Source organism: Molossus molossus, unplaced genomic scaffold (genome assembly GCF_014108415.1).
Source record: "Molossus molossus isolate mMolMol1 unplaced genomic scaffold, mMolMol1.p scaffold_m16_p_13, whole genome shotgun sequence".
Lineage (NCBI taxonomy): Eukaryota > Metazoa > Chordata > Mammalia > Chiroptera > Molossidae > Molossus > Molossus molossus.
The window spans coordinates 67,328,191-67,354,315 of record NW_023425348.1 but is presented as its reverse complement, the minus strand read 5'-3'; the positions used below and the strand labels follow the sequence as shown (position 1 = coordinate 67,354,315).

The 26,125-nt window shown below is 37.4% G+C and overlaps 1 protein-coding gene and 1 pseudogene across 1 annotated transcript; both read left to right on the top strand.

Moving 5' to 3' along the window:
* Positions 1 to 1,650: 1,650 nt before the first annotated feature.
* CCDC34 (coiled-coil domain containing 34) lies at positions 1,651 to 24,735 on the top strand. Its single transcript, XM_036259387.1, has 6 exons — positions 1,651 to 1,988; positions 6,918 to 7,053; positions 13,851 to 13,958; positions 21,755 to 21,913; positions 22,437 to 22,578; positions 24,213 to 24,735. Exons 1-6 carry the CDS (start codon positions 1,651 to 1,653, stop codon positions 24,425 to 24,427), a joined length of 1,098 nt encoding a protein of 365 aa, XP_036115280.1. The 3' UTR covers positions 24,428 to 24,735.
* On the top strand, positions 9,879 to 10,033 carry LOC118629184 (annotated as a pseudogene).
* Positions 24,736 to 26,125: the final 1,390 nt, after the last annotated feature.

The following is a 26,125-nucleotide window of genomic DNA, read 5'->3' as shown; positions in this document are numbered from 1 at the left end:
GACATCTACCATTTTCTCTGTCAGGTCCTATGCTAGAGGCTCTGAGGTTTAATGAGATAATATGCCTATCATTTCCCTATTTTACAGAGGGGTAAGGACTTGGAAGGGCCAACCAGCTTGTTTAAGGAAACCTGAAACCTAGTAAGAGGAAACTACTGATTCAAACCCAGTTCTCTTTCACACTAAAACTTGTATGTTTTCCCTACTATGCTTCAGTTATGTCAGGTTATGTCTGTTGTGAATAGCTTTTCAAGTTTACCTCCTTCTGAAGCTCTCAAGGGCCTGGGGCCATTTGATGCTCTTGTTATTGATTCTAGAGATGTTCTCAGAAAAGGTTTTAAACAAATACTATATAAATAAAGAATCCTACTTCGCGGAAATTTATTTATTGTGGTAGAGTCTGGAACTGATTAACTGTGATAAATGAGAGCCGACTGTATGTCAATATTGAATAATTGGGGTAGAGAAAGAAAACTCCACTAACCAAGGTTTATTCCTTGATTAGTTTTAGTACTCATTTAAATTACTCCTATTTTCTTCCATTTTTATTGTTTTTGCTGCATAAGCAAAATTAACATTCATTTAAATAGTTTAACCATGTCATATTTTATTAATTATAGCTTCTGCCTTCTGAATTGTCCTTGGTTGCTATTATTTCTACCATAGTTACTCTCCTTTGTCAAATGTTGCAGATCTAACCGTCATGAAGGATTTTGTACCACTCTTTGGTCAGTAACAAATCTTGTGTGCTGTTTCAGTCACTGTCAGTTTTCACTCTAGAGCAATATGCATTATGAGCTGGACAAAAGCCCTATTTATTTACAAGTGCACACAGTTTTGTCAGCATGAAGAGAGCATCTAGATTTACTGTCTATCACTTCTCCCTTGCTGCTGCCATCCCCATCCCCAGTCCCTAAGAGAGTGGTCCTCAGGGCCTACATTCGTTCTTTCCTCATAAAATGCATACCACAGAATATTTTAATGGCATGATTTTTCACAGGAGAAGGAGGAACTTGTAAGTGCAGGGTTTTAATCTTACTCATCCATATACCCAGAGCCTAGCACAGATCCTAGCACACCAGAGGTTCAAAGAGGCCTCAAATTCACATGCATAGACAGCCAAAGGAGATGCTAACTAAAAAGTGAAATCTTATCCTAAAAGTGTATTCTTGAACACACTTGCACACTTGGATGAAGTTCGCCCCCTCCCCTCATAAAATGTGGCCGCGTATCGAAAGAAATCGCGACTAATGCTTACAACCCTGACCTTGGAGTGACATGGGCGTAGTTTTGACTTTTGCCTCTTTCCCTTTAAAAGTATCTGCCTTTATTTAGTGACAGCATATTTCATATAAAAAGTGAACTGCAGCACCATAGCAAACAAGGGGCAGGCCCTCCAAGCTGTCCACGGGGAGCGGGACCCGGCCGGCGAGCAGAAGCCGGGTGAACCTGGCCTGCGGCCGGGGGAGGAAGGGCCCGGGCGGAGGAAGCCACGCTCCGCCGGCCCGGACAAAGCCGCGCCGAGTCCACGCGTCGCCACGGCAACGCGAGGTCCGTTCCCGCCCGGATTGGCCAGGCTCGGCGCGCGCGCGGCCTGCTGGGAGCGCACGTCCCCGCCGCCGCTCCGCCGGTTTGAACTTGGCGGGCCCGATGTGGGCAGTGGGGCGGTGGGGCGCTGCGTGGCCCCCTTTCGACTCCCGGCTCCTGGCGGACAGCGGGGCCAGGTCTCGGCCGCCCTCTGGCTCCTCCTCCGCCCTCATGGCGGACGCCCGAGGGCAGGGGCTGGGGGCGGCGGCGGCGTGCTCGCCATCTCCGCCGCCGAGCTGCAGCAATTCCACCACGTCTCTGCTGTCTCCCCTCCGCCACCAGAGCTTCCCGTTTGACGACGACGATGGTGATGGGGAGGATGAAGAAGTGGACGAAGATGCCCACAACTCAGAGGCCAAGGGGGCGAGCCTGGGAGGAGTGGAGTTGCGGGGGTGCGACAGGTAATCCCGAGGCCGCGGGGCCCGTGCAGCCGCGCAGCGCCTGAGCCCCTCTGTGCACCTCCCCTGCCACCAGACGCCCCGTCGGCGCCTCGCTTCCCGAGGTGGTGCTGATTTTGCACACGGAGTCCTGGGCCAATTCTTATAAATGACCTTACGTTTTCTGTGATTCTTAATCTCTTTTCAAACTGAGAATATGACTGCTACAGCCTTACTCCCTAGAAAAACGTACATAGTCTCCAACACACACAGTTTTGCTACCATTTCAGGAGTTGGAGGACCACCCAGTCTTCTTGTGGGCACTGGAACTCTTGTCCCAGACCCTTAACACCAAACCGTGGTCTACTGCACCTCAGTAACACCTGTAAATTTGAGAAAGTTCTGATTGCCAGTGAAGTAGATTGTAATAAGCAGTATACTTTTTATGTCACAAATAAGGAGATGAAGCAGAGAGGTTAACAATGTCAACCTGTCATCCAGAGACAAGGGTGGGTGTCGTCTGAGCATTTAAACAGTGGAATGGAAGTCATTGAATTCAAGAATGTCAGAACCAAAGATATTAAAACCATCATAATGTGTTTATTTCAATAGATACTCTTTCAACAAATGTTTAGTTTGTGTCACATACCAGTCTATGTACTGGGGACTATAAACAAGATAAACATGGCCTCTACTGTCATGGAATTAAAACCTAGATCAAATCACTCATTTTACAGGTAATAAAACTGGCTCAGAATACAAATAAAAAGTCTGATTCAAAGGCATACACCTAGTTATTAGAACTGGGCCCAGTACCAAGCAATACCAATCACGCTCTCCCTTCCCTATACTAGATGCCTATTACTGGATATATAGAAATAGGAGCAAAGGTCCTATCCCCACAGGAATATGTTTTTCTGAGCCAGGCATAGTAATGCAGGTTCATTCTGAGATAGGCTCATTATGTCATCTTCAGAAAACATTTACAAGTTTCTGATTGTCTGTCTGTGTAAGACAGTAGAGGGATCTAAGAACTACAGACCAGAGGACCCATGCTTTATGTGTAAGCAACAAGATAGTCCCCTTTATATAAAGTATTCATAACCAGAGTGAGGGAATGGAATATGGAACTGTAAGAACTGACTCATACACAGTTACAAAAGTGAGACTCAAGAATTGAGAATTAAAAGTAAGTACATTAGGGGGAATGGAGCTCAGTGAGAGTAACCATTAAGCCACTTGTCCAGACTGGTATAGCAACAAGAAACAGGCCTTTGATCAGCCTGATAGTAGAACTGATGGTAGAATTAGACTTTCAGGAGTCCATCTCCATGCGGGCCTTTATAGGGATTCTTCTGGCCTGAGTTGGCTCCAAAGACTTTTAAAGTAAATTTTAAGGCTTTGGAAAATACTTTCCGAGCCTAATCAACAAGATAATGTAGACACAGGTTAGCAGCCTAAGGCATACTGGCCATCAAAACCATAGCTCAGCTACTGAGACCTTTATTAGCTTCCTAAAACCCAGGCCCTGACCAGGTGGAGCTTACCAGAGGAGCTGGACAGATGTATGTCTCCCCTTAGCCAAAGCCTGAATGTACTAGTGGCATCCTAGGACTAAGGCTGCCTTCCTTATCATAGTTCATTCTTTATGATTCCAAGGAATAAGCAGGGTGTGGTCTGGAAAGAATGCAGGATTTGTGAGGTCTTGTGTGTGGCACATGTGATTATTTGGTGCTCAATAAATGGGTGCTTACTGAATGGTTATTTGCCACTTCCTAGAGATCAGATAGGTGTAGTGATTGTTTTCAAATGCTCCAGACAATCTAGTACTTTTTTTCAGGAAAGATGTATTGAAAAGATTTCTCCATTTCTTCTCCCTACTTCTAACTTAAGTTGGTACCTTGGACAGCTTAGAGGTGATAGGATGAGGAGAGCAGGCAGTCTGAGTTGTAGTCCAGCCATTGTTCTGGGTAATGAGCATCTTCTCTGTGGACCAGGAATTAAATGGAGAGCTACCTGGGACATATGTCTTTTTCCATCCTTCACCTGCCACGGTGATCTGACTGGCAAAACTTACAGGGTAAGGCTCTTTTGAGCTGAACTCCGGCATCAGCTGCACATGATGGGTATGAACTCAAGGTATGTTAGGTGTAAATAGGGTCATGCTTAGAGGATACATTGACTTTCCAGTAGACTGAGGTGAAGCTCACAGTTGACTTCAGATAAGATAATGAGAGTATTTTCCTGGAGTCTTTTATAATGTGCTCTGGGCCTGCTGTTTATTGAGCTTTATCCTGGTTTTTACATCACTGTATCCGTTAAAAAACCCGTCTTAATACATGGTGTTTTTTGTTGTTGTTGTTGTTGTTAATCCTCACCTGAGGATATTTTTTCCATTGTTTTTTAGATGGAGTGGAAGGGAGGGAGGGAGATACATCTATCAATTGCCTCCTGCACGACCCCATGGGTCAGGGATTGAGCCTGCAACCCAGGTACATGCCCGTGACCGGGAATTTGGTCCGAAGGCCAATGCTCTAACTGCTTAGCCAAACCAGCCGGGGCAGTAAATGTTTTGGTCATAAACAGCTGCTTATTAGGCTTCTCTTGTTTATGGGTAGAGCTATAGTATATATGCCACACATTTTGAACACATTTGTTACCAATGTTAAGGCAAGAAATTTAATAAAGTGTCATTTTCTAAAAACCACTGATCTCACTAATGTCTTCTCTCAACAAACATTTCTGAGAAGCCTACTGTATTCTAGGCTCTAAGGTAGACTCTTGAAATAAAGAATGAGTTAAGACATGTTAGGAATTCATGGCCTATGGCAGAGATGGACAAGTGACGGAAGGCCCAATGTGTTTAGTCCAGATTTTTTGCAGAGTTTCAATGTGAGGCAATAAAGATAATACCTGAGTTGAATCTTGAAGGGAGAGTAGGAATTATCCATACTCCTTCTCCTCCTTCTAAATGACATGTACCAGATGTTTACTGCATGCTCGGAACTCTACTCAGTGCCTTAGCATGGACTGTCTCATCCAGTAGTAATAGAGGTAGCCACTACTGTTATCTCCATTTTACAGATGAGAAATGGAGGCTTAAAGAGGTTAAAAAATTACACTAGGAAGAAACAGGTAGAGATTCACCCCAGATGTTTTACTCCCATATCTAAGCCCTTACTTTGATCATGTGTGGAGGTGGAGGAAAGGAATTTCAGAGTTTTAGGCAAAGCTGCAGAACACGGGCATGGCACACTCATCTGTCTGCCTAAGTTAAAACAAGACTGAAATGTAGAGTCTGGGTCAGCCATTGGTGAAAGGAGAGGCTGGCAGATTGGAGCCAATTCATGAGCATCAGGAGTTTGGCTTTTGTCTTGTGGGCAGAGGAGCCACTGATGAACTAGAGATGGGGAGTGACATGGTAGAAGGATGCGTTTGGAGGATGAATCTGGCAGCAGGGTGGAGAATGATCTGAAATGGAGAGAGAAAGGCCAGTTATGTCCAGACAGTGGTTGTAGGGTTGGAGGAGAGGAGAATGGCTTGAGAACACTGAAAGAAGTGGAATAGACATGGCTAGTGATTTTATGAGTGGGAGATAGGGGGGATTAGAGGTAGAAAAGGGAGCAAGAGGAGTTGAAGATCTGCATTGCTGGCTTAGCTACCTAAGTAGGTGATTGTACCCTTCACTGAGGTAGGATTATACAGTTCCATATTAAACTCTTTCTTTGTGGAGGGAGGGTCATGGGTACATGGTGGAAGATGATTAGACTTGTTTTTGACTGATTGAGTTTGATATTTAAGTGGAGCTGTCTATAATAAAGGCCTGGAGCTTAGCAGAAAGATCTGGTCTGGAATGACTGTTCTGCACGTAGCAATAGTTGAAACTATGGGAACAAATGAGGTCATTCTGCAGGACAGAGAAGGAAAGAGATATATAAGAGATAAACAACACATCTAGTATCTCTTTCCCTCTAGGATAAAAATTCCACCAGGCCATGGATGAATTGAGAAATAGCAGCAGAACAAAACAAGTAAGCTAAAGTTAGGAAGTAGAAAGAGTTGTGCACTGCACTGGGTTAGGCAATTGGTTGCCTGAAGTAGGAATGAAGAGGAGCTGAGTCTATATGGTACCTAGTGCTGCTGGGTTCCGAACAACCTTTCTTTCTGTGAGTGCTGATCAGCTTTTCCTATTTTAAGAAGCTTGTGTATTTGGCCATACCTCTGTGTTCTTTTTTTACTTGTGTACTTAGAGTATTTCTCCTCCCCTCTTCTCTTTACCTATACCCAGAAAAGACAGACTGAGAGAGATACATGGTGGCGGTGGTGAACATGGTAGGAGGTAACCAAACTGTGGAGAGTCATACACACCCTGTCTGAGAACGGCAAAAGGGAGTCAGCCAATATGTTAAAGAATACAGTGACCATATACTTGCATGTAACTTTTTATTTCAAAAAGAAGTTTAAACTTAGAGAAAAATTGAGCATTTAAAGAATTTCTATTCACCCTTTACCCATAATCCCTAATTGTTAACACATTTACTTTATATATATGTATTCTGAATATATACATATTCTTTTCTTAACTATTTGAAGGAGGAGAAGGGAAAAGTCCACTCTAGGATCTGATTAGGATCATGTGTTGTAATTAGTTGTCCAGATGTAAGATTTTTAGGAATAAGATATTGTTGTCATTGAGGCAGATGGACTGGGTGTGTTACCCCAACAGGTTTTTAAAATAACCTGATTTTAGAAGATGAAGGCATTCAAAGGCAGTTTGAGGGGTGAACTAATTCAAATATTGGAATTCCTTTTTGTGATTTTTCAAATGCGTATTGTAAAAAATTCATAGCGTTGTAAATACATTATTATATTCTGCTTTTACTGTACAACTAAGTAATTTTGACTGTTAAGCCAAAGAGAACAAGTGCTATAGTGTCCTCTCTTTTGCAGTAGTGTGGTTGAATCCAAAGATAACCAAGAAGAACAGAAACAGGTGCGCTTACCAGAGAGCAGCCTGACACCATGGGAAGTGTGGTTTGTTGGCAAAGAAAAAGAAGAACGTGACCGTCTGCAACAGAAAGCTCTGGAGGTAAAACTAGACAGTACTCTCTTTATTTAATCCATGAGCTCAAAAAGTTTAGCTGCCGTCGCAATTAAAATGTTAATATTATCCCTCAAAACAAAGTTTCTGCATTAACTCGTATTGTAGAAATAGTACATGGTCATAATAAGAACATTTGGAAAATACAGCTAAGCATAATTTAAAAAATTAAAATCTCCCCTAATCTCACTATCTGAAGATAACCACCATTATTATTAAGGTGTATAGCCTTCCAGATTTTGTTCCATATAAATTTTAAAAAAACAAACATATGTTCCAGTGTATATATACAGACACTTACAATAGAGCTTCACCATATGTACATTTTAAAAAAAAAAGTTTCTTTATTGTTGAAAGTATTAAAAGATGTCCTCCCTCCTTTTTTCCCTCATTGACCCCCTCCTTCCACAATATCTACATTTAACTAAAGCAAATTCAACTGTTATATACTTGGTAAAATGTTTAAGAAAGGAGAGAAACAAAAATTGAAATACAGATAGGAATCTACCCACATGGTACTCAGAGCATGTTCCCTAGAAGGAGGTTGTGCTGGCAGACTGGAATCCGCTGGGCTTTGGGGGTTTTTCAGTTTCTCTGTGCTTCCCTGCCTTGCTTGTGGATATCTCTGAGTTTGTGATTTCCTTTCTGAACTCTCACTCTCCAACCTCAGATTATAGTTTGAGGTACATTTTCACGAATCCCTCATTTGAACCCTTACTGTTTCCTCCTTAGAACCTAGCAGGCACAGGGCTTGGATACTTTGGCATCCCCCTTATCTAGACTCATTATCTGAATTCTCCCTTTCCAAACACAGAACACAAGTAGGTTTGAGGGGTGAGGGATACTTCTCGTTTTTAATGAAATAAGAGCAAACTCTTGTAACCTGCTTTTTTCTACTGGTTACCTTTATTAATATATTTCTATATCTTTAGATATTTTTACAATATCATTTTTAAATGGCTGGCTAAGATTATTAAAATGTATTTAAAATGTATTAAATATATATTAGGATATAATTAATGGGTTCACTATTGTTTGAATATTTAAGTTTATTAATAATCATATTGTCATAACAATTCTTGAAACTAAAACTTTGCCCTCCATGATCTTCTTTGGAATAAATTTTTTGTATCAGCCTTTAAATTAGTTGTTATTTCTGTGATGGGTCACTGATCAGGTAGTCAGTCCCCTATTCAGAGGCTTGGCACAATTTAAGTGATTGTAGAAACCATACCTTCTGCTATTTTCCTACTGCATGACACTTTGTAGTCTAAAGTACAGATTTATTCCTGGAAAAGTGTTTCTTCTTAGAAGGGCACAGAGTCTAAGAAAGGCCCTATGATTTGATGTAAGGCAGGCTTATTTAAACTATGCTTCATTCAATTTTCAATACAATAAGGATAAAATAATATACGTGTTGCAGGGGTTTTGTGAGGATTAAATGAGACAAAGTATAAAGATGGCTGGTGGTGTTTTATTGTTATTGATTTCTCTGCTATTCACAGCTTCACTAAAGCTTTTTCACTTCTTTTCAGAATTAGTTTGTATTATTCAGACCCAGACCCTCCATTACTTAGTTCAGTAGCTTTCTAAAAATTTGTTAATGGTGAGAAATTTAATTTGTTTCATGTCATACACACACACACACACACACACACACACATGTATTTGAAATAAAATCTTAATTTTTTTTTTTATCCTCACCCAAGGACATTTTTCCATTTTTTATTCAGATAGAGTAGGAGGGAGTGGGAGGAAGAGAGAGAGAAACATCGATGTGAAAGAGACACATCGAGTGGCTGCGACCCGCATGACCAAAGAGGGCCGGGGACAAACTGCAACCCAGGTACACGCCCTTAGCGGGAACCAAACCCGGGTCTCTCTGGACCGCAGGCCAATGCTCTAACCGCTGAGCCACACCGGCCAGGGCTAAAATCTTAATTTTTTTCAAAATCTGGTAGTCTATTATATTTCTTTTAAGATTTTTTAGCTTTATTTTTAGAGAGAGAGGAAGGGAGAGGGAGGGAGAGAAACATTGATCAGTTGCCTCTCACATGCACCCCAACCAGGGATCAAGCCCATAAACCGGCATATGCCCTGACTGGGAATCAAACCCGCAACCTCTCAGTGCACAGGACGATGCCCAACCAACTGAGCCCACTGGCCAGGGCCTTTTTTTGGTTTGTTTTAAAGACTGGTCATAACCCATTACAGTAAACTGGTTTCTTTAGAGTCACAGTTTGGAAAACACTGATCTAGTGGGTCATTGGTAAAGTGGAGCTCAGTTTATGGTATTTAACTTTATCTCTAGTTTCATTAGAAGTCACTTGTGACATGAAGAAGAGGAGGGCCACTTCAGGTCATTTTTAGAGTCAGCATACAGTAAAAGAGATTGAATTCATAAGGGAGCCTGGGCTTTGGAGTCACATGGAATTTTAGCCTTGCCATTCTAACTGTGGCCTTGAGAAAATTACTTGACTTCTCTGAGCCTCAGTCTCTTCATCTGTTAACCAAATATTAGAGAGGCAATAGTAGAATGGTTAAAAGTGTAAATTTTTGAGCTGTACTTGCATTAAAAACTTGGACCTTGGGCAAATCCTTAACCTCTTTCCATGTCAGTTTCTTTACCAGTGAAAGGGGGAAACAGTATTAACTTCACTGTGCTATGAGGACTAAGTGAACACCAGGAAATGGCCTATTATATAGGAAACACTCAGTAAAAGTTGTTATTTTGTGTTAAAGGAGATAGTAGACTTATAAAGGTTTATTTTGAGAGCAGAGTAAAGTAATAAATATAAAAATCCCTACCACACATACTTACCTGGCAGGGGAGATACCATGATCACAAAGGTGTTTTTCCCAGGAGAAGGCTTCTCCATTGCACTCCGGATGTGCTGACCCCTGCATTTTCCCCAAACTCGACTGCACACTTTGTGGTTTTGGGAAACTGCCTTCACACTCTCCCCAGAAAATAAAATCAAATCCCTACCACAGTGATTAAGCATGTAGCAGGGTATAATTGGTTAAATATTAAAATCTTTTCATGTATTTAGTAGTGTGACATTTCTTACATCATAATTTCTGCATCATTACTTAACTCTGAAGCAATTAAATATTTTAGCATGAATCTTATTGTATCAGTCATGCCAGTGATATCAACTTATAGGCCAACTCTTCACTTTCTTATAAGCTTCTTTTGAGCTATTGTGGTATTCACATTCTTTCATGCCTTTCTCTTTGTTTTATAAGTTATGATTTCTTTATTTTTTGTCTTTATTTATTGTGTTCCCTAATTTGTTTATAAATCATATCATTAAAAGTACAGAATTTTAACCATAAGGAACAGTTCATTGCAGATCCCTATTAAACACGAGGGCCAGAAAGTAACTCTGCCAAGGTTTTCGGTTAGTGGCTAAGCTGGGAGTGGATCCTAGTTTTTTGACTTCCAATTTAATAAGTGTCTTTTCCACAATATCAAGATGTATTTTAGAGAGAAATAACTCTGACTTAGAATTTAATTTTGAACTTACACTGGCTTTCTTATTTTCTTTCTTAAAAACTTAAAAGAAAATTTAAAGTATACTTGGTTATTAAAAAGATCATTCATTCTCATAAATTTGATTTCAGCAACAGACATTTAGATTTGTTTCAGACATCTGTGTAAGATTGAGTTAGGAAATTATTTTAACCCATCAAAATTACCCACTTACAGAGTTTTAAAAAATTTTAACTGTGTTAAGATAAATATGATAAATGTTGAATATTAGTATTATGAAAAACTAACACTGGTTGTGTAGGGCATATAAATTTCATTTAAATTTTTATTATTTAAAAAATTTAACAGACTACCCTGAATTTTCTATGGCCTTTGTTAATTCTAATTTTTAACATTTGCTTAACATTTTGGTACAGTCTGTTCTAAATTATAGAAATTATCTAGTTTGTGAATAGTCCAAATGCTTTCCCCCCCACCATCTTCCCTTTGGCCATTTCATTCATCAGCCCTTAATGAAGGAATAGGGCTGGATAGAGAGTTGGTGAAACTCAAAACTGTCAGTTTTTGTGATTGTTACCTTCAGTGGCAAACACCGTTCTTTGAAGTTGACAAAAGCTATTGAAATAAAAATGCTGGTTAAGATCCTCTCTGGATTTTGGTTTTCTATAATCAAGTGTTTACTGTGTGGGAAAATAGCTCTAATCCTGTTGAAATTCAGTGGTGTACCAGAAGACGACACAGGGGCCTTGGGAGACAAGGCTCCAGCTGTGTCCGGAAGAGGCCGCCTTGATGGTGGACAGATGGAGGCATCCAGGGGGGGAAATGCTGAGAGGGCCAGCCGTGGAAGGGAGGCTGATGTCCCCGATTGTGATGTATATTCTGGGTTGGCAAATTGCTTGAACAGATACCCTGAGATTAGAGCACCGGGTCAGTGGTAGTATTTTCTACATTCTTTTGACCCTCCCTTTATCTTTAATTTTTATGTCAACATTAACAAAATTTGTGAGCCATAAAATAGGAATACAGAGTCTGATTTTTTTCTGATTTTTTAGTTTGATTATATGAAGAATCTTAAAAGGATAAATACAATCAATCATGTCTTTACTTTTTCTTTTTATTTTTTTTTATTCCTCACCCGAGGATATTTTTGTATTTATCATCAGATAGAGTGGGAGGAAGGGAAAGAGAGAGAGAGAGAAACAGCGATGTGATGGAGCCACATAGACTGGTTGCCTCTGTGTCACATGACCTGACCAGGGCCGGGACGAACCACAACCGAGGTACGTGCCCTTGACCGGAATCAAATCCACGACTCATTTGTCCATGTGCCAACACTTTAACTGCTGAACCAAACTGGCCAGGGCAGTCATGTGTTTAGTTATATATTTAAATCATTACTTCTCTTGAAAATAAAACTGAGGACTATATAGGGAAATTTTGGATATGAGATTGTTAGATCTGTATCTAGCCTGTCATACACACATACATACATATATACATATATACCTACATACATGTATTCCCCCTTTTTGTTTCCTGGTACAAGTCCAGACCTTCTTCCCCTTACAACTCATATACCAGGCAGCCTCTTAGTCTCTCTCAGAATAGTTCTGATCCCTTTAATGCAGTGGTTCCCAGCCTTCCTAATGCCTTGATCCTTTAATACAGTTCCTCATGTTGTGTGTGGGCGTATCTGCATGGGGGTGGACCCGCCTGGAGATGGGTAGAGGAGCGGTGTCTCGGTTCCTCAGACCATCGGAAATATGTGTTTTCCGATGGTTTTAGGTGACCCCGGTGAAAGGGTCTTTCGACCCCCAAAGGGGTTGCGACCCACAGGTTGAGAACCGCTGCTTTAATGCCATCTTTAACCTTTACTATTGACTTCTAAATCATCTCTTTGCCATGTATTATTGCTTCGTAGTGTTTAATTTACTCTGCCTATCTCGAAAGACCCTTTTCCACCTAGTTACCACACACCACCCAGCACCCCTTCATAGTACCTCACAATGTAGCACTTAATTCTTTTGTGTATATAAAAGGAGATTAGATCAGAGACTTCTGGAATTTCATCCCTGTGTCTTCGTTCATGCTATCTTTATAGTAGGCACGCCATAAAAAAAGTATTAAGTGAATAATCAAGGAATAGCAGCTGCAGAGGTAACGAAGAATGTTTTTAAAACCAAGATCGCTATTTTACTCTGGGTGCCAGGGGGTGAGTATAATGCTGACAAGTTGGAAGGCTTCCTGAATGAGTGAGGGCAGTTATTTTCTATGCAGCAGAATTTTAGGAGGAGAGGGCATGGTTGACAAGTATCCTGTGCATCAGTAGTTCTAAAGTGTAAAAGATATTTTCTTGGTGTCAAGCTTTATCTTCATTTCACTTAACACACTGAAACTGTCTGAGAGTTTAAAAATTATCCTTTCCATTACCACCCATGCTCAGTTAGGTAGGTCTTTGGGAAAGGGAGGAGAGGGAAGGAGTGAAGTCCAATGGAAGATATATAAAAGTATCTGATTATTAGTATCTAAGGAGAAAGAAGAAAAATAACTAGTAATTATGGTAGTGGAGTCCTAGGAGTCTAGTTTGAACAGCATTCTCAGCTAATGCAGTAATTTGACTGATGAGTGACAGAGTGGTGGCATTGAGCTTGTAGTTTTATTTGGCCATACCTTCCACATTCTTTCTCCTGAGGAAATGCCCAAACGTGTAGATTCCAGTGACAGCAAGGCCTATGGGATATGAATGTGGTTTTGTTTTACACTCCAGCAGCTATAAAATGAGTGAAGAAAAATATGGATTTTTTTTTTTTTCTTAAAGAAAATTGAATGGCTTCTGTACATCTCTACTTTGGTATGACTCTGAATTAAAATTTTGAATTTAGGGATTATTTAATTCCTATCCTTTATCTTCCTCAAGAATCTAGAAGCTTTTGTAACTGTTAAAAAAGTTGCAATTCCCTTGAGCTTCTGCCAAGAGTGTACAGTGATGCCAAAATTTATGTGTGGGAAAGTTGATTTCAATGAGGGTAATTTAGCTGAAGTTTAGTCTAAGAAACTAGTGTTTTGCTGCCAAGCAATTATTTGCATTTCTAAAAAATGACTTATACTTTTTACCAATGTTTTCTTTTCATCATAGACTAGTTACTTCAGTAAATTATTGTCACTAATGGTATATTTTCTATAAAAGAAACTATGTTCTTGTTTAATTTGGTTAACCTCAGCCCTTTAAAACATTTGTGATTTGAATACTTCTATTAATTGTTGTCTTTTGTTTGAATAAAATTCACAGGAATTAAATCAACAGCTAGAAAAAAGAAAAGAAATGGAAGAACGTGAAAAAAGAAAGATAATTGCTGAGGAAAAGCACAAGGAATGGGTTCAGAAAAAGAATGAACAGGTACAGAGAAAATATGCACACATATATATACTGACATCTGTTACTCCTCGTTACTTAGATTTTTCTCATTTTCTCTTAGATTCTTCTCTGACCTGATTTTGTTTTTTCTCTACCCTCATGGACATTTACAAAGTTTCTGCCTTCTGCCCTTTGCTCTCTGCTTCTCTCCCTTTTCCCTCATGTGGCTTCTACTTCTGTCTGGCTGCAGGTAATCATGATCTCCTGGAGTTGCAGATTTCCAACTGTAAGGTTGGCTGCCACCTCTGAGCCTGCAAATCTAAAACCCGTTCCTGCCCACTCATTTTCCTTTGGTAGAACCGAGTATACTCTTGTACTGTTACTAGTACTGCTGTCATCTCGGTCACCTAGTCATGTCAGAATTCTTTTGTTTGTAGTCATCCCTTCCTTTTCTTTCCAATCACCACTCTCCTGTTGCGCTCTCTCCTGTCTGGTATCATTACGTCTTTCAACTCTTTTTGTTTGTTTGTTTATTTTCTCATACTGGAATGTAAGCTCCATAAGGGCATCGGTTTTTGCTTTTTTTGTTCGGTTCTCTACAGCTAGATCACTATCTGATACTTAATAGATGCCTCAAGATAATTTGTTGAATGAATGAATCTACCTTCTGTGTTCTTGCCAGTCTAATCGTGCTGAAACAGTTGAATGTCATTTCCCAGTTCAAAAAATATTTTTCATGCTTCCTCACTGTCTCCTGAATAACGTTTTAACAATTCTAGCTTGGCTGGTTAAAGACCTTCTACTCTCTGCTCTCAGTGCCATGTCTTCTTCTACCTGTGGTTACTTTATTTTATGTTGTTGATTCTTACTGGTGTTCTTTTGGGACTATACCCAGGATAGTCATGGTCCATCTTTTTGGAATATTAGTTTTACGGGAAAATTTTTAGAGGAAAATTGGTCTTTTTTTTTTTCTTTATTGAATTTTAGAGAGTGAGGAAGGGAGAGGGAGAGAGAGGCAGAAACATTGATTGGCCACCTCCTGAATGCCCCCCACTGGGGACCGGGCCCACAGCCCAGCATGTGCCTCAGTCGAGAATCAAACCAGCAGGCAACCTCTTGGTGCATGGGCCAATGCCCAACCACTGAGCCACACGGGCTGGGCAGAAAATTGTTATTTTTATGGTAAAGCAAGCACAGATATTTAATGGTGGAGAACATAATTTTTATATGAGTTTGAAGATACACAGTAGATTTCAAAGAAATTTTGAGCTTTGGACTATATGGTCTAGGCCCTATGGGTATGTGTTCATGAGAAATTTTTAAGAACGCTTTTCTTCTGTTTCTCACTTATTTTTTTCAATTTATCTTTATCGTTGAAAGTACTACAGATGTCCCTCCTTTTTTTCCCCTTGACATCCTCCTTCACTCCCACCCTTCCCCCACCTTCACTGCACTGCTGTCTGTGTCCATTACTTATTCATATATGCATGTAAGTTCTTTGGTTTTCACTTATTTATTAAAAATTTTTTTTAATTGATTTTAGAGAGAGGAAGTGAGAGGGAGAGAGAGATAGAAACATCGATGAGAGAGAACATCAATTGGCCACCTCCTGCATGCCCCCCATCGGGCCTACAACCTGGGCATGTGCCCCGACCGGGAATCAAACCGGCAGCCTCTTGGTGCGTGGGTCATTGCTCAACCACACCAGTCGGACTCACTTATTTTTTAATATATTTTGTCAGATGAAATCTCCTTATATCCTCCACCTTATCTTTCCCTTTATTATCCAACTCAAAGCATTTCCTTTTACATGAAGCATTTGCTGATCACTCCTTCCTGAATCCTCCTTCAAATTTATCACTTTGTTATATATTACCTTGTATTATGTATATATTTTGTTGCTACTTTGTATTGTGCTTATATCTTCACTTTCCTTATAATTTTAATACTTAAGGATAGGAATTAATTTTTATATTTTTAATTCATTACAATATCTAATATGAGCTTTATAATATAGTAAGCGTTTGTTGTTTGAATGAATAAATGAATGAATGAATGATATTCCTTTCAATTTTTAAAAAATATGTTTTTATTGATTTTTTAGAGACTGAGGAAGGGAGAGAGAAATAAAAACGTTGATGTGAGAAACATTGATCAGCTGCCTCCTGTACGCCCCCCACTGGGGATGGAGCCTGAAACCTAGGCATGTGCCCTAACCCAGAATCGATCTGGAACCTCTTAGTCCATGGGGCAGTGCTCAGTCCACTGAGCCACACTGGCTGGGCTAAGTTTTTATTCTTAACTATTGTTATATCTAATGCCCAGTGATATTAGTAAGAGTAACTAGTAAATAATTTTAGTAAATTGAAGGTGGCATAGCTTTCTTCCTCCAAGTATTGTAAGAAGGAAATTGGCTAGACATATGTGTGTTATAACCATAAATGTATTTGTTCTTTACTTCAGAAGTATATTATTAATTTGGCATCATTTCATAATACAACAATAAATTGTTCTCTGTGAATCAGTGCCAAAATCAAAATAAGTCTCTGTGACCATTACCGAGCTTTAGGTGATACTTTTTTGAAGTTTATAACTGAAAAATAAAATAGTTTTACATGTACACAATAATAGCATGCTCTCTCCTTTAAAAGCTTCTCTTATCTTCTAACTCCATTAAGCTCATTTTACCATGCCAATCAAACATAGTTGTTGTTTGTGTAAGAATGTAAGATACAGCTGAGAGATGATATATTTTCTGTTTTAATTGGTGCAGTAGATCTAATCCAATTACTTGAGAAAATTTTTTTCTTTTGGAGGGAAATGGCATGCCCTGACATCAATCACTAATTATTGAAAGCAGGATTCCACAAGGTTGAGAATAGTTCACAATGACCCCTGAGAAATTAAGTTTACTTATTCTGCAGAAGTCTTGTTCATGTTAAGAAATAATTGATTACTCAGGTTTTTTTTTTCTTTAAAACCTATCAGATTTCTTATTTCAATCTTAGTTACATTTACCTCTATTTGTAAAGACTGCTCTCCTGGTTCTTCTCTTTCTGTCTGGCATCTAGCTTTTTTCTCCTGTTTACATTTCATGGTGTGTGGTCCTCCACTGCCTCCAGCTTCATTCACATTTCAGCTGTATCTGTGGCATTATTTTCTCTGAGTCATTTCACTGTGTTCTATCAAAAAATCAGACAAAAAGGATTTATGTATCCATTAGCAAAGCTAGTTTCTTATACTATGACTGTAAATTGTTTAATCTGTTTCAAATAAATGGCTTATTTCATCTGGTACTTTTACTTTTGTGTTACCATACTAATTCTTTTTTTTTTCAGATTTTTTTGGTAATGTGTTATATATTTTGTAAGAGGGTCTTTACTTTCATTGTTTTCAAAAGTTATTTAAACATAAAATTATTTTTAATTTTCAAAACATGGAACTGATTTTTTTAATGTAAAAAATTAATTTGGTCAACAAAACATATGATTAATAACATCGTTATCAGTGTATCCTTCAATCATTCTACACTTTTACCGTGTAGCAGGTAGTACTGAAGGAACTAGCGAAGAAATTCAGAAACCTTAGCCAGTTGTTTTGTTAGTTTCCTTTAGTTTCCAGAAACAAAGGTTCTCTCAGGGCAGCATCCTTACGAAGGAGAGATTTATGAGTGTGCTCTGTGGTGCAGAGCTGGAAGGCCAGGAAACCTGGCCCCTGGGTGGCTGGCTGCTCTCTCTCAGCACTTCCCTGAGTGCCCGCTCTGTTCTCCTTTTGCTAACTAAAGACATTTTATTCCCTCTTCTCTAATTTAAATCCTATGGAGAGCCTGTCTGATATTTTAAAATCAACTTCTTTGAGCTATAATTAGTATACAACAAAATACACCTGTTTGAAGTTTGAGGCCGTATGACAAACTTATGTTCCTGTATAACCAGCAGCACAGTCAAGACACAGGACATTTCCATCACCCAGGCCAGGAAGTTTTCTGGTGCCACTTTACAGTCAACTCCTGCTCCCCACCCCCAACTACCCCCAGCTCCAAGGAAGCCATTAGTCTGTTTTCTGTCCCTGCAAATTAGATTTGCCTTTTCTAGAATTTTATATAAATAGAATCCTAGACTATGTATTCTTCTGTTTTTAAAATTCCCTATTTCATGTATTCAGATCATTCTTTTTTATTGCTAAGTAGTATTCTATTCTGTGGAATACCATAGATCGTTATCCATTCACTTGCTGATATACAGTTGGGTTGTTTCCCGTTGGGGTATTATGAATAAAGTTCTATGACAACTTATGTCCAAGTCCTTTTGTAGACATTTGTTTTCATTTCTCTTGGGTAAATGCCTAGGAACTGAATTGCTGGGTTGTGTGGTAAGTATGTGTTTAACTTTATAAGAAATTGCCAAACTGTTTTTTAAAGTACTTGTATCATTTTACATTCCCACCACTATTGTATGAAAATTCCATGTGGCTCACATCCTTGCCAAACTTTACATTGTTATCTTTTTCATTTTAAGTCATTTCAGTAAGTATGTAGTGGTACGTCATTGTCATTTAATTTTCATTTCCCTGAGATCTAATGATACTTAGCATCTTTTTATAAGCCTATTTACTTGTTAATCTACTAGGGCGGCCATAACAAAATACCACAGGCTGGGTATAGACAACAGAAATTTATTTCCTTAGAGATTTGAAGGCTGGAAGTCCAAAATGAAGGTGTCAGCAATCTTTGGTTTCTTCCGAGGCCTCTCCCCTTGGCCCGCAGATGTGCATACTCTCTCCACACCCTCACGTGGCTTTTCCTCTGTGCATGGGCATGCCTGCCTCCTCATTCAAGGACGCCGGTCCTATGACCTTATGACCTCAATGAACTAATTACTTCCTTAAAGGTCCTATCTCCACATACAGTCACACTGAGGATTAGGGCTTCAGCATATGAATTGGAGGATGTGAGGGGTCACACAATTCAGTCCATAGCATTATAAACCATTTCTACATCTCTTGTTTTGTGTTTAAAAATTTGCCCACTTTGTGGAAGGATTGTGTGTTTTATTGATAAGTTTTAAGAGTTCTTTATATATTCCTTTAAGTCCTATCACATATATGTATTGCAATTATTTCCTCCCATTTAATTAATTTTAGTGGTAATTTTTAAAGAGCAGTTCTAAATTTGATCAAGTTCCATATTCAACCTTTTTCTTTTATAGTTTGTGGGTTTTGTGTCCTATTTAAAAACTACCAAGGGTGTAAAAATATTCTTTTTTATGATTTTCTTTTTTGTTAGAAGTTTTATAATTTTAGCTTTTACCTGTGTATATATTTTTAATTAATTTAATGTGTGGTTAGACTTAAGGGTCAAGGTTCTTTTTATGTGTGCGTATGGATATCCAATTGTTTCAATCTATTTGTTGAAAAGATAATATTTTTCTTATTCAGTTACCTTGACACTTGTTTGAAATCAACTGCACACACATGGGTTTATTTCCAGCCTCTCTTCTGTTCCACTGATGTGTACTCAATGCCAGTGCCACACTAGCCTGTTACTATAGCTTTATAATTCTTGGATGTATCATTCTTCTGATCAGGTTATATAAATCCTTCATCTTTTTTTCTTTTTCTATTTTAGTTATTCTGCATCTTTCCATGTACAGTTTAGAATCATCTTATCAATTTTTCTAGTCATGCTTTCTTGAATAGTACCTGACACTGTTCAGATTGCGTTAAATATATAGATCATTTTGGAGAAAATTGCCATCTTAATATCAATCATTAAATCAATGAACATGAATTTTTTTTTTTTATTTAGGTCATCTTTAATTTCAGTAATTTTTTTAGTTTTCAGTGTGCATGGGATATTATTCATCTCCTGTTAAATGTACCTATAAGTATTTCATGTTTTTGAAGAGTAGTTATCTTGCCTTATTTCTGATGTTATCATTTCTGTGTCTGGTTTTGATATCTGACTAAAACTGAGTTCTTAAAATGAGCTTGGATATGTTCCCTTTTTTTCTGTTTTCTAAAACAATTTTTGTAGTAATTGGTATTACTTCCTCCTTAAATGTGTGGTAGAATCCACCAGCGAAGCTATCGGAGGCTGGAGTTTTCTTTGTGGGAAAGTTTTGAATTTGGAATTGTTCTTACAAGTAAAAGGTTATTCAGATATTGATATCTTCTTAAATCAGTGTTGGACTGTGTTATATTTTAAGCAGTTTTGACATTTTATTTAAATTGAAATTATTTGCACAAAAGTGTTTTTAACATTCTCTCAATTCAGTGTCTGTGTGCTCAGTAGTAATCTGCCACTTACCATCTTCATGACCTTAGGTGAGTTACTTAACCTCTTTGTGCCTTAGTTTCCTCATTTGTAAGATGAGATAAAAATAGTACCTACCTCATATTGTGGTCATAAAAATTAATTGACATAGTACCTGTGTATGAAATATATAGGAAATGTATAGATAGAACAGGCAGAGTTAGTACTGGATGTTAGCTGTTGTAATGAAAAACAATGTAGGGACTGGATGACTCCTTGTTAATGAGGTCATGGAGAAGTCTCATGAGTCAGAAAGAGATTTAGCGAGAGAGGCTCCAACATCCGATTTAACTTGTAGATTTTCTGACAGTTTGAAGTGGATAAGAATCGATAGATATTGAGTTCTCAGCAAGAAAGGATTCCTTTTGGCAGCTATTGGCTGCCCAACAAGAAGGAAATATAGCAACCTGGGGAATGACTTGACTTGAGCGTTGATTTTTAAGACCTTCCTTTCCTGTGCAGCACTGAATATATATTGTATATAACTGTTTGTTACTTGGGTGTAAATTGAATTCCTTATGTTAAAATATTCTAGACGGTGCTTTCAAGGGAAGAATTTATTTTCTTGGCTCATATTTCTTTGCTCCGTGAAGTATGATATACATGGCATTTGTGTTGCATACACTTTATGCCTTGTAGATTATTTTCTAAACCTTTGCTACAGAGAACTAGCCATGTCATTGGTTTAGAATTTAGCTGTGTTGGTAGGTTATCTTTGAACGAGAAAGGAAACGACACTGAGTTATAGCCTATGTCAGTGTTTTCTGTAAAGGGTCAGATAATATTATTGGCTTTGCAGGCCATACAATCTGCGCTGCAGTTATTCAACTTGCTGTTGTGGTGCAAAAGCAGCCCTAGACAATAAATATGTAAATAAATGGGTTTGGTCAGGTTTCAGTAAAACTTTATTAAAAAATACTGGTGACAGGTGGCAGCTGGACCATATTTGGCCCATGGGCCATAGTTTGCCAACCTCTGGTCTATGTAAGACTTAAAAGAATTACATAGCCAAAGATTTGTCTGTATGTGCCCTTATTGCAATATTTAATTGGTCAAAATGTTATTTATTTGTCCTCTGTAACACACTGATGGTGAAGATTTATCCAAGTATTTATATTGTCAAACTGTCTAAGAAATGTGCACATGTGTAGCTCCTATTTTAGAGGGTAAACATCCATTAAAAACAGATTTAGGACAATCTAACAGGTTGTAATTTCTGTTCATGAGTTTATTCAAGTATTTATTGACCACCTACTATTTATTCAGCACTGTCTCAGGCTCTGAGTATACTTTGGTAAATAGGATCTTTAATATTGCCATATGAATCTTATAGCTGAGTTGATAGACTGAAGTTGACCAGGTAATTGCAGGTTTGTTATATATTTTCACAAGCCACATTGTGTCAACTACTGTGTTACTATTTTAAGAAATAACTGAAGTTTAGAAGATTACTGTGATAACATTCCTTCCTTGTATGAGGATAATTACAGATATTCTAATGAAAATTCCTTTATTTTTATTTAAGAAAAGAAAAGAAAGGGAACAAAAAATTAACAAAGAAATGGAGGAAAAGGCAGCAAAGGAACAGGAGAAAGAACATTTGCAAGAAAAAGCAAAAGAAAAATATCAAGAGTGGTTAAAGAAAAAAAATGCTGAAGAATGTGAGAAGAAGAAGAAAGAAAAGGTATTTAAAGTGACCAGTTAGAATACATAGCTTTGGAGTTTCATATGTACCCAACTATATTGTATAAAAAGTTTCTATCAGAAAATTGGCACAGTATTAGCATAAAATAAACACATGAAGTTATCCCTACTATGTTTAAGCTTCAGAAATGATGATGCATTTGGTTTTCTTAGGTTGAGAAATGTTAATAAGCCTGTTGATATTTTTTTCAGTTAGGGTCAAACTTGTTATCACTGTTAATGCTTTTAATTATTTTTGGTGGTATTTTTATTACATTATTGTAAATTACTAAACTATTTTAAAGGAGCAAAATGCCTTTTCTTCTTGGGTTTTGTGTCTTGTATAGAGGCAGCTACCTTCATATCACATCCCTGATCATGTTAAATTTTGCTCTCAAATTAGAGAAATATGATTCTGTATTAATCGTCAGTAAGCCATTGGGGTGGGAAGCTGCTCGGGAATAGTCAGTAGAATTTTTAGTTACAGAATATCCCTGGAGATTCTTTGGTCTTGCCATTTTAAGGAAAAAGAAAAACAACGTCAAGCTGAATTACAGGAAAAAAAAGAAATAGCAGAAAAAAAGTTTAAGGAATGGTTGGAAAATGCAAAAAATAAACCTCGTCCAGCTGCGAAGAGCTATGGTTATGCCAATGGAAAACTTACAGGTTGGTGTTTATGCTATGTGGCTTACATAAATACGGCTTGCAGAAGTAAATAATACATTGTGTTTTCTCTTGACAGAAATAGAAATGTGTAAAAATAATTTTTCTTTTCAAATCACTATTTTCTGGAAGATTATATTATAATATACTATGTTCCTGTGGAGATACTACAAATTTATTGTCATTCTCTATAAATCAGATATATTTTAGAGGCAGTAGTTGCAAAACTGCAAAGTAAGATGTCCAACATTAAGAAACAAGTTATATTTTCTTGTATTTTTTGGATTTTAAAGCCTTAAACAGGACATACTTAAGGGGTGATTTTTCCTCTCCTTCTAACCCTCTGTGAGGCGGAGCTACCAGTGTCTTTGACACATTCTTTTTGCGGGGTGGAATAGTAGGCAACACATGAACCAGACGCCAAACCGGTTGGCCTTTAGGCTGGTCTGATTATAAATGGTAGTGCATGTTTTTCTTTGTGCTTCATGTTGGAAGCTCATACCTTGCTGACAGCTGCCTTCACTTGTTTAAGTGATTTATTATTAAAAATACTCCCATTCTGTTTTGTTCACACAATAGAACATATTCCAGACTTTGTTTTGACCATCTTGGTGAAGTGTGTGTTGACATATCTATGCAGGCGAAGTGGGTTGCCAGTGTCTGAATGACACATTCCTGCTGTCAGGATTTAGGTCTCCTACATGTCACAAAGGTCATCCGTTACAGCTACTGAGCATGGTCTGTTCCATTTTTTTTCTTTGTCCTTTGAAAAAAATGTAATGAACAGTGGTTTTAACCAAACAATTGGATAGTTAAGATAAAACTTTAGGAGGGAATATACATATTGATTAGAAGTTAATTGCTAAAAAATGGATTATTTTATTTTATATTTTGCTTTTAAAGAGTTTTATTCTAATAAGCATTGTATTTGTCTGCAAATGCTCTTAAGTCTCTATTCTTTGCCCGTTCCATTTTTACAATAATGGATTAAAGGAATTTATGTGCTTTCAGTGACCGAAGTATTTGAATATGATTCACAAAGTGTTCCTCCTTCAGAATTATTAGATAGTGGATGTCACAACTCATTAAGCACTTCGTATACATTCCACCAGGAACACATTCCATAATTAGTAATCAAAATTACAATAGTATTATGAAATCTTAGTAATTTGAGTGACAGTAATCTAGTAATTTAAGAATCTGACTCACTTTAGCTACGTATACAATGCAAATTTTTTCTGTAAACTTCAGTGTCTGACTAGGGGAAACTAGTATGTAGTCAGTGATTTCCCAGATTTAGTTAAGAAAATGAAGATTTTATTCAATTTAAAGGTTCTAAACTTAAATTCTTAGTAAAATTTTGATATGAATTTTTATGTAGCCTTTTAACATTAACATTTCTTTGAACTCTTAAAATTATCATTTACGTGTTAATTTTTACTGCAATATTTACTGTATTTGGAAAGTGTTACTTGTTGAAAAGTATTCAAGAGTTCATTTTAAATGAGTCAGATTGGTTTATCAATGATATTCTTGCCCTTTTGATATTTTAACACTTTTCTATGAATTTAAAAATAACTAGTTTCTTTGATCTCAAGTTTCATTCTTGTTTTGTTTTGATTTTTTAATAATTTCAGGTTTTTACAGTGGAAATTCTTATCCAGAACCAGCCTTTTATAATCCTATTCCCTGGAAACCAATTCATATGCCTCCTCCCAAAGAAGCTAAAGATCTACCGGGAAAGAAGACCAAAAGGCCTGTGATAAGTCAGCCACACAGGTCTTCATCCCTGGTAATTCATAAAGCCAGAAGCAATCTTTGCCTTGGAACTCTGTGCAGAATACAAAGATAGTAGACATGGGAAATTGCATGCTTTTACCTGTAGATATTTAATTTTAAAATCAGACATAGTTGTGTTTTTTTTTTACTACTCAGTCAGTAGCTCAACATTTGGTGTGATTATTGACGAGTTCAAATTTTTGCATTTATATATGGAGTCCTTAGAGTTTATTAAGGAAGATATTTTATACATTTTTATAAATGATTCACGGTTGATCTTGGCATATTTTTTTGAAGGATAAGTGAATATCTAACAATTGTGTGTGTATTTAGCTTGTATTAAAACCACTGGATACCAATAAAACCAACAATTTTTCTTGTGTTGTTTCATACTCTGTTATTTGTGTTTATGCTTATAAACATAATAAGATTACGATTAAATCATTCAAACAAGCACTTTTAAATGGCATGCTCAAGATAACTCTTGAATAATCTAAATGAGTTAGAATCTTTTAGTAATCAAAAACAGTCTTGTTTGATGGCTTGTCTCTATGTAACTATTTTAAAATAACTAACGGAAGGCATGTTTTATAACAAAGAAATGAGGGTTGGGATTTGAAAGGAAATTTAAAAACATCATTTTGTGCTCTGGATCTTAGATATTAATAATCTTGAGACACTAATAATATGCTGTACTTTGTACAGTACTTATATATTGTGATTAGTTAGGTTGTTAATTTTGAAATTAAGATTATCAGTACATGGTATTTTAATATTAAATGTTAAGTGATAATTTACCGAAGTTGAGATCACAGATTTTGTTAATAAATGTTAAGGATAGTAGTTCAAAGGATTACTAAAATAGCACTCAGCACTTTTTATTAAATTTTAAAAGTTTGTATCTTTTTTAGGGGATCGTCAAGAAGTGAAAATTTGTGTGGCAATATAAAGTCAGTAAGTTCATTTAAAAGTGACTTCTGTTTAGAATAGATTCCCTGTTTCTGCTATTTTAGTCATCTGCCAAGTTTCTTGTGATTAACATGTGGTAGTGTTGATCAATGCAAGAAAATAGCAATAGGAGGGTATTCATGTCGTCAAAAATCTAGGACAATTCTAAGCAGAAAACAGGTTAGGAAGAGTCAGTAGCGTTTGTTGGCCCAAAATATTGGTGAGATTTAGAGGCCTGACCATTTTTCTCAGAACCTCTTAGATACAATGAAACTTACAGATGGTCATTCTTCTTGAGTAAATTAGCTTATATAGAGAGAATGAAGAATTTGCCAGGGTAGCTATAAACTTATGGGTAAAAAATATAGTGTGTGTAGGCCTGAATTCCTGGGGTTTTAGATGCAGTTGTTATATCTAGGAAACCTTCAATTTCACCCAGTAGATTAATTCATTTAGCTATAAACATAATTCTAAGTAAGATTTTTCATTCAATCAGTAATTAATGAGTTTGACCAATATTAATTGAACATTTACTCTGTGACAGATGTTTTGCATATTGATTTAGGAATTTAAATTGTATGTTTCTTTAATTCAGCAAACATTTACAGCCTAGCCAGAAAAACATAGCAAAATAAATGCTGTAATATATTGTACTTAAAATTATGTTTAGTGTTCATCTGGGAACATAGATAAGAGAAAATTCAACCTCTGAATGGATTAAGAAAAGCTACAAAGGAGGTTACATTTTAGTGGGTAAAAAGTTAAGCAGGAATTTTCCAGATGGTTATAAGGCTGACCACACTCATGGACATGGGGTGAAAAG

Excerpts from the sequence above, each read along its gene's own strand:
- CCDC34 (XM_036259387.1), top strand. The coding sequence starts at position 1,651 with ATGTGGGCAGTGGGGCGGTGGGGCGCTGCGTGGCCCCCTTTCGACTCC. Across the intron at positions 13,959-21,754 it reads TTCAGAAAAAGAATGAACAG|AAAAGAAAAGAAAGGGAACA; the intron begins GTACAGAGAAAA and ends TTTTTATTTAAG. Across the intron at positions 22,579-24,212 it reads TGCCAATGGAAAACTTACAG|GTTTTTACAGTGGAAATTCT; the intron begins GTTGGTGTTTAT and ends TAATAATTTCAG.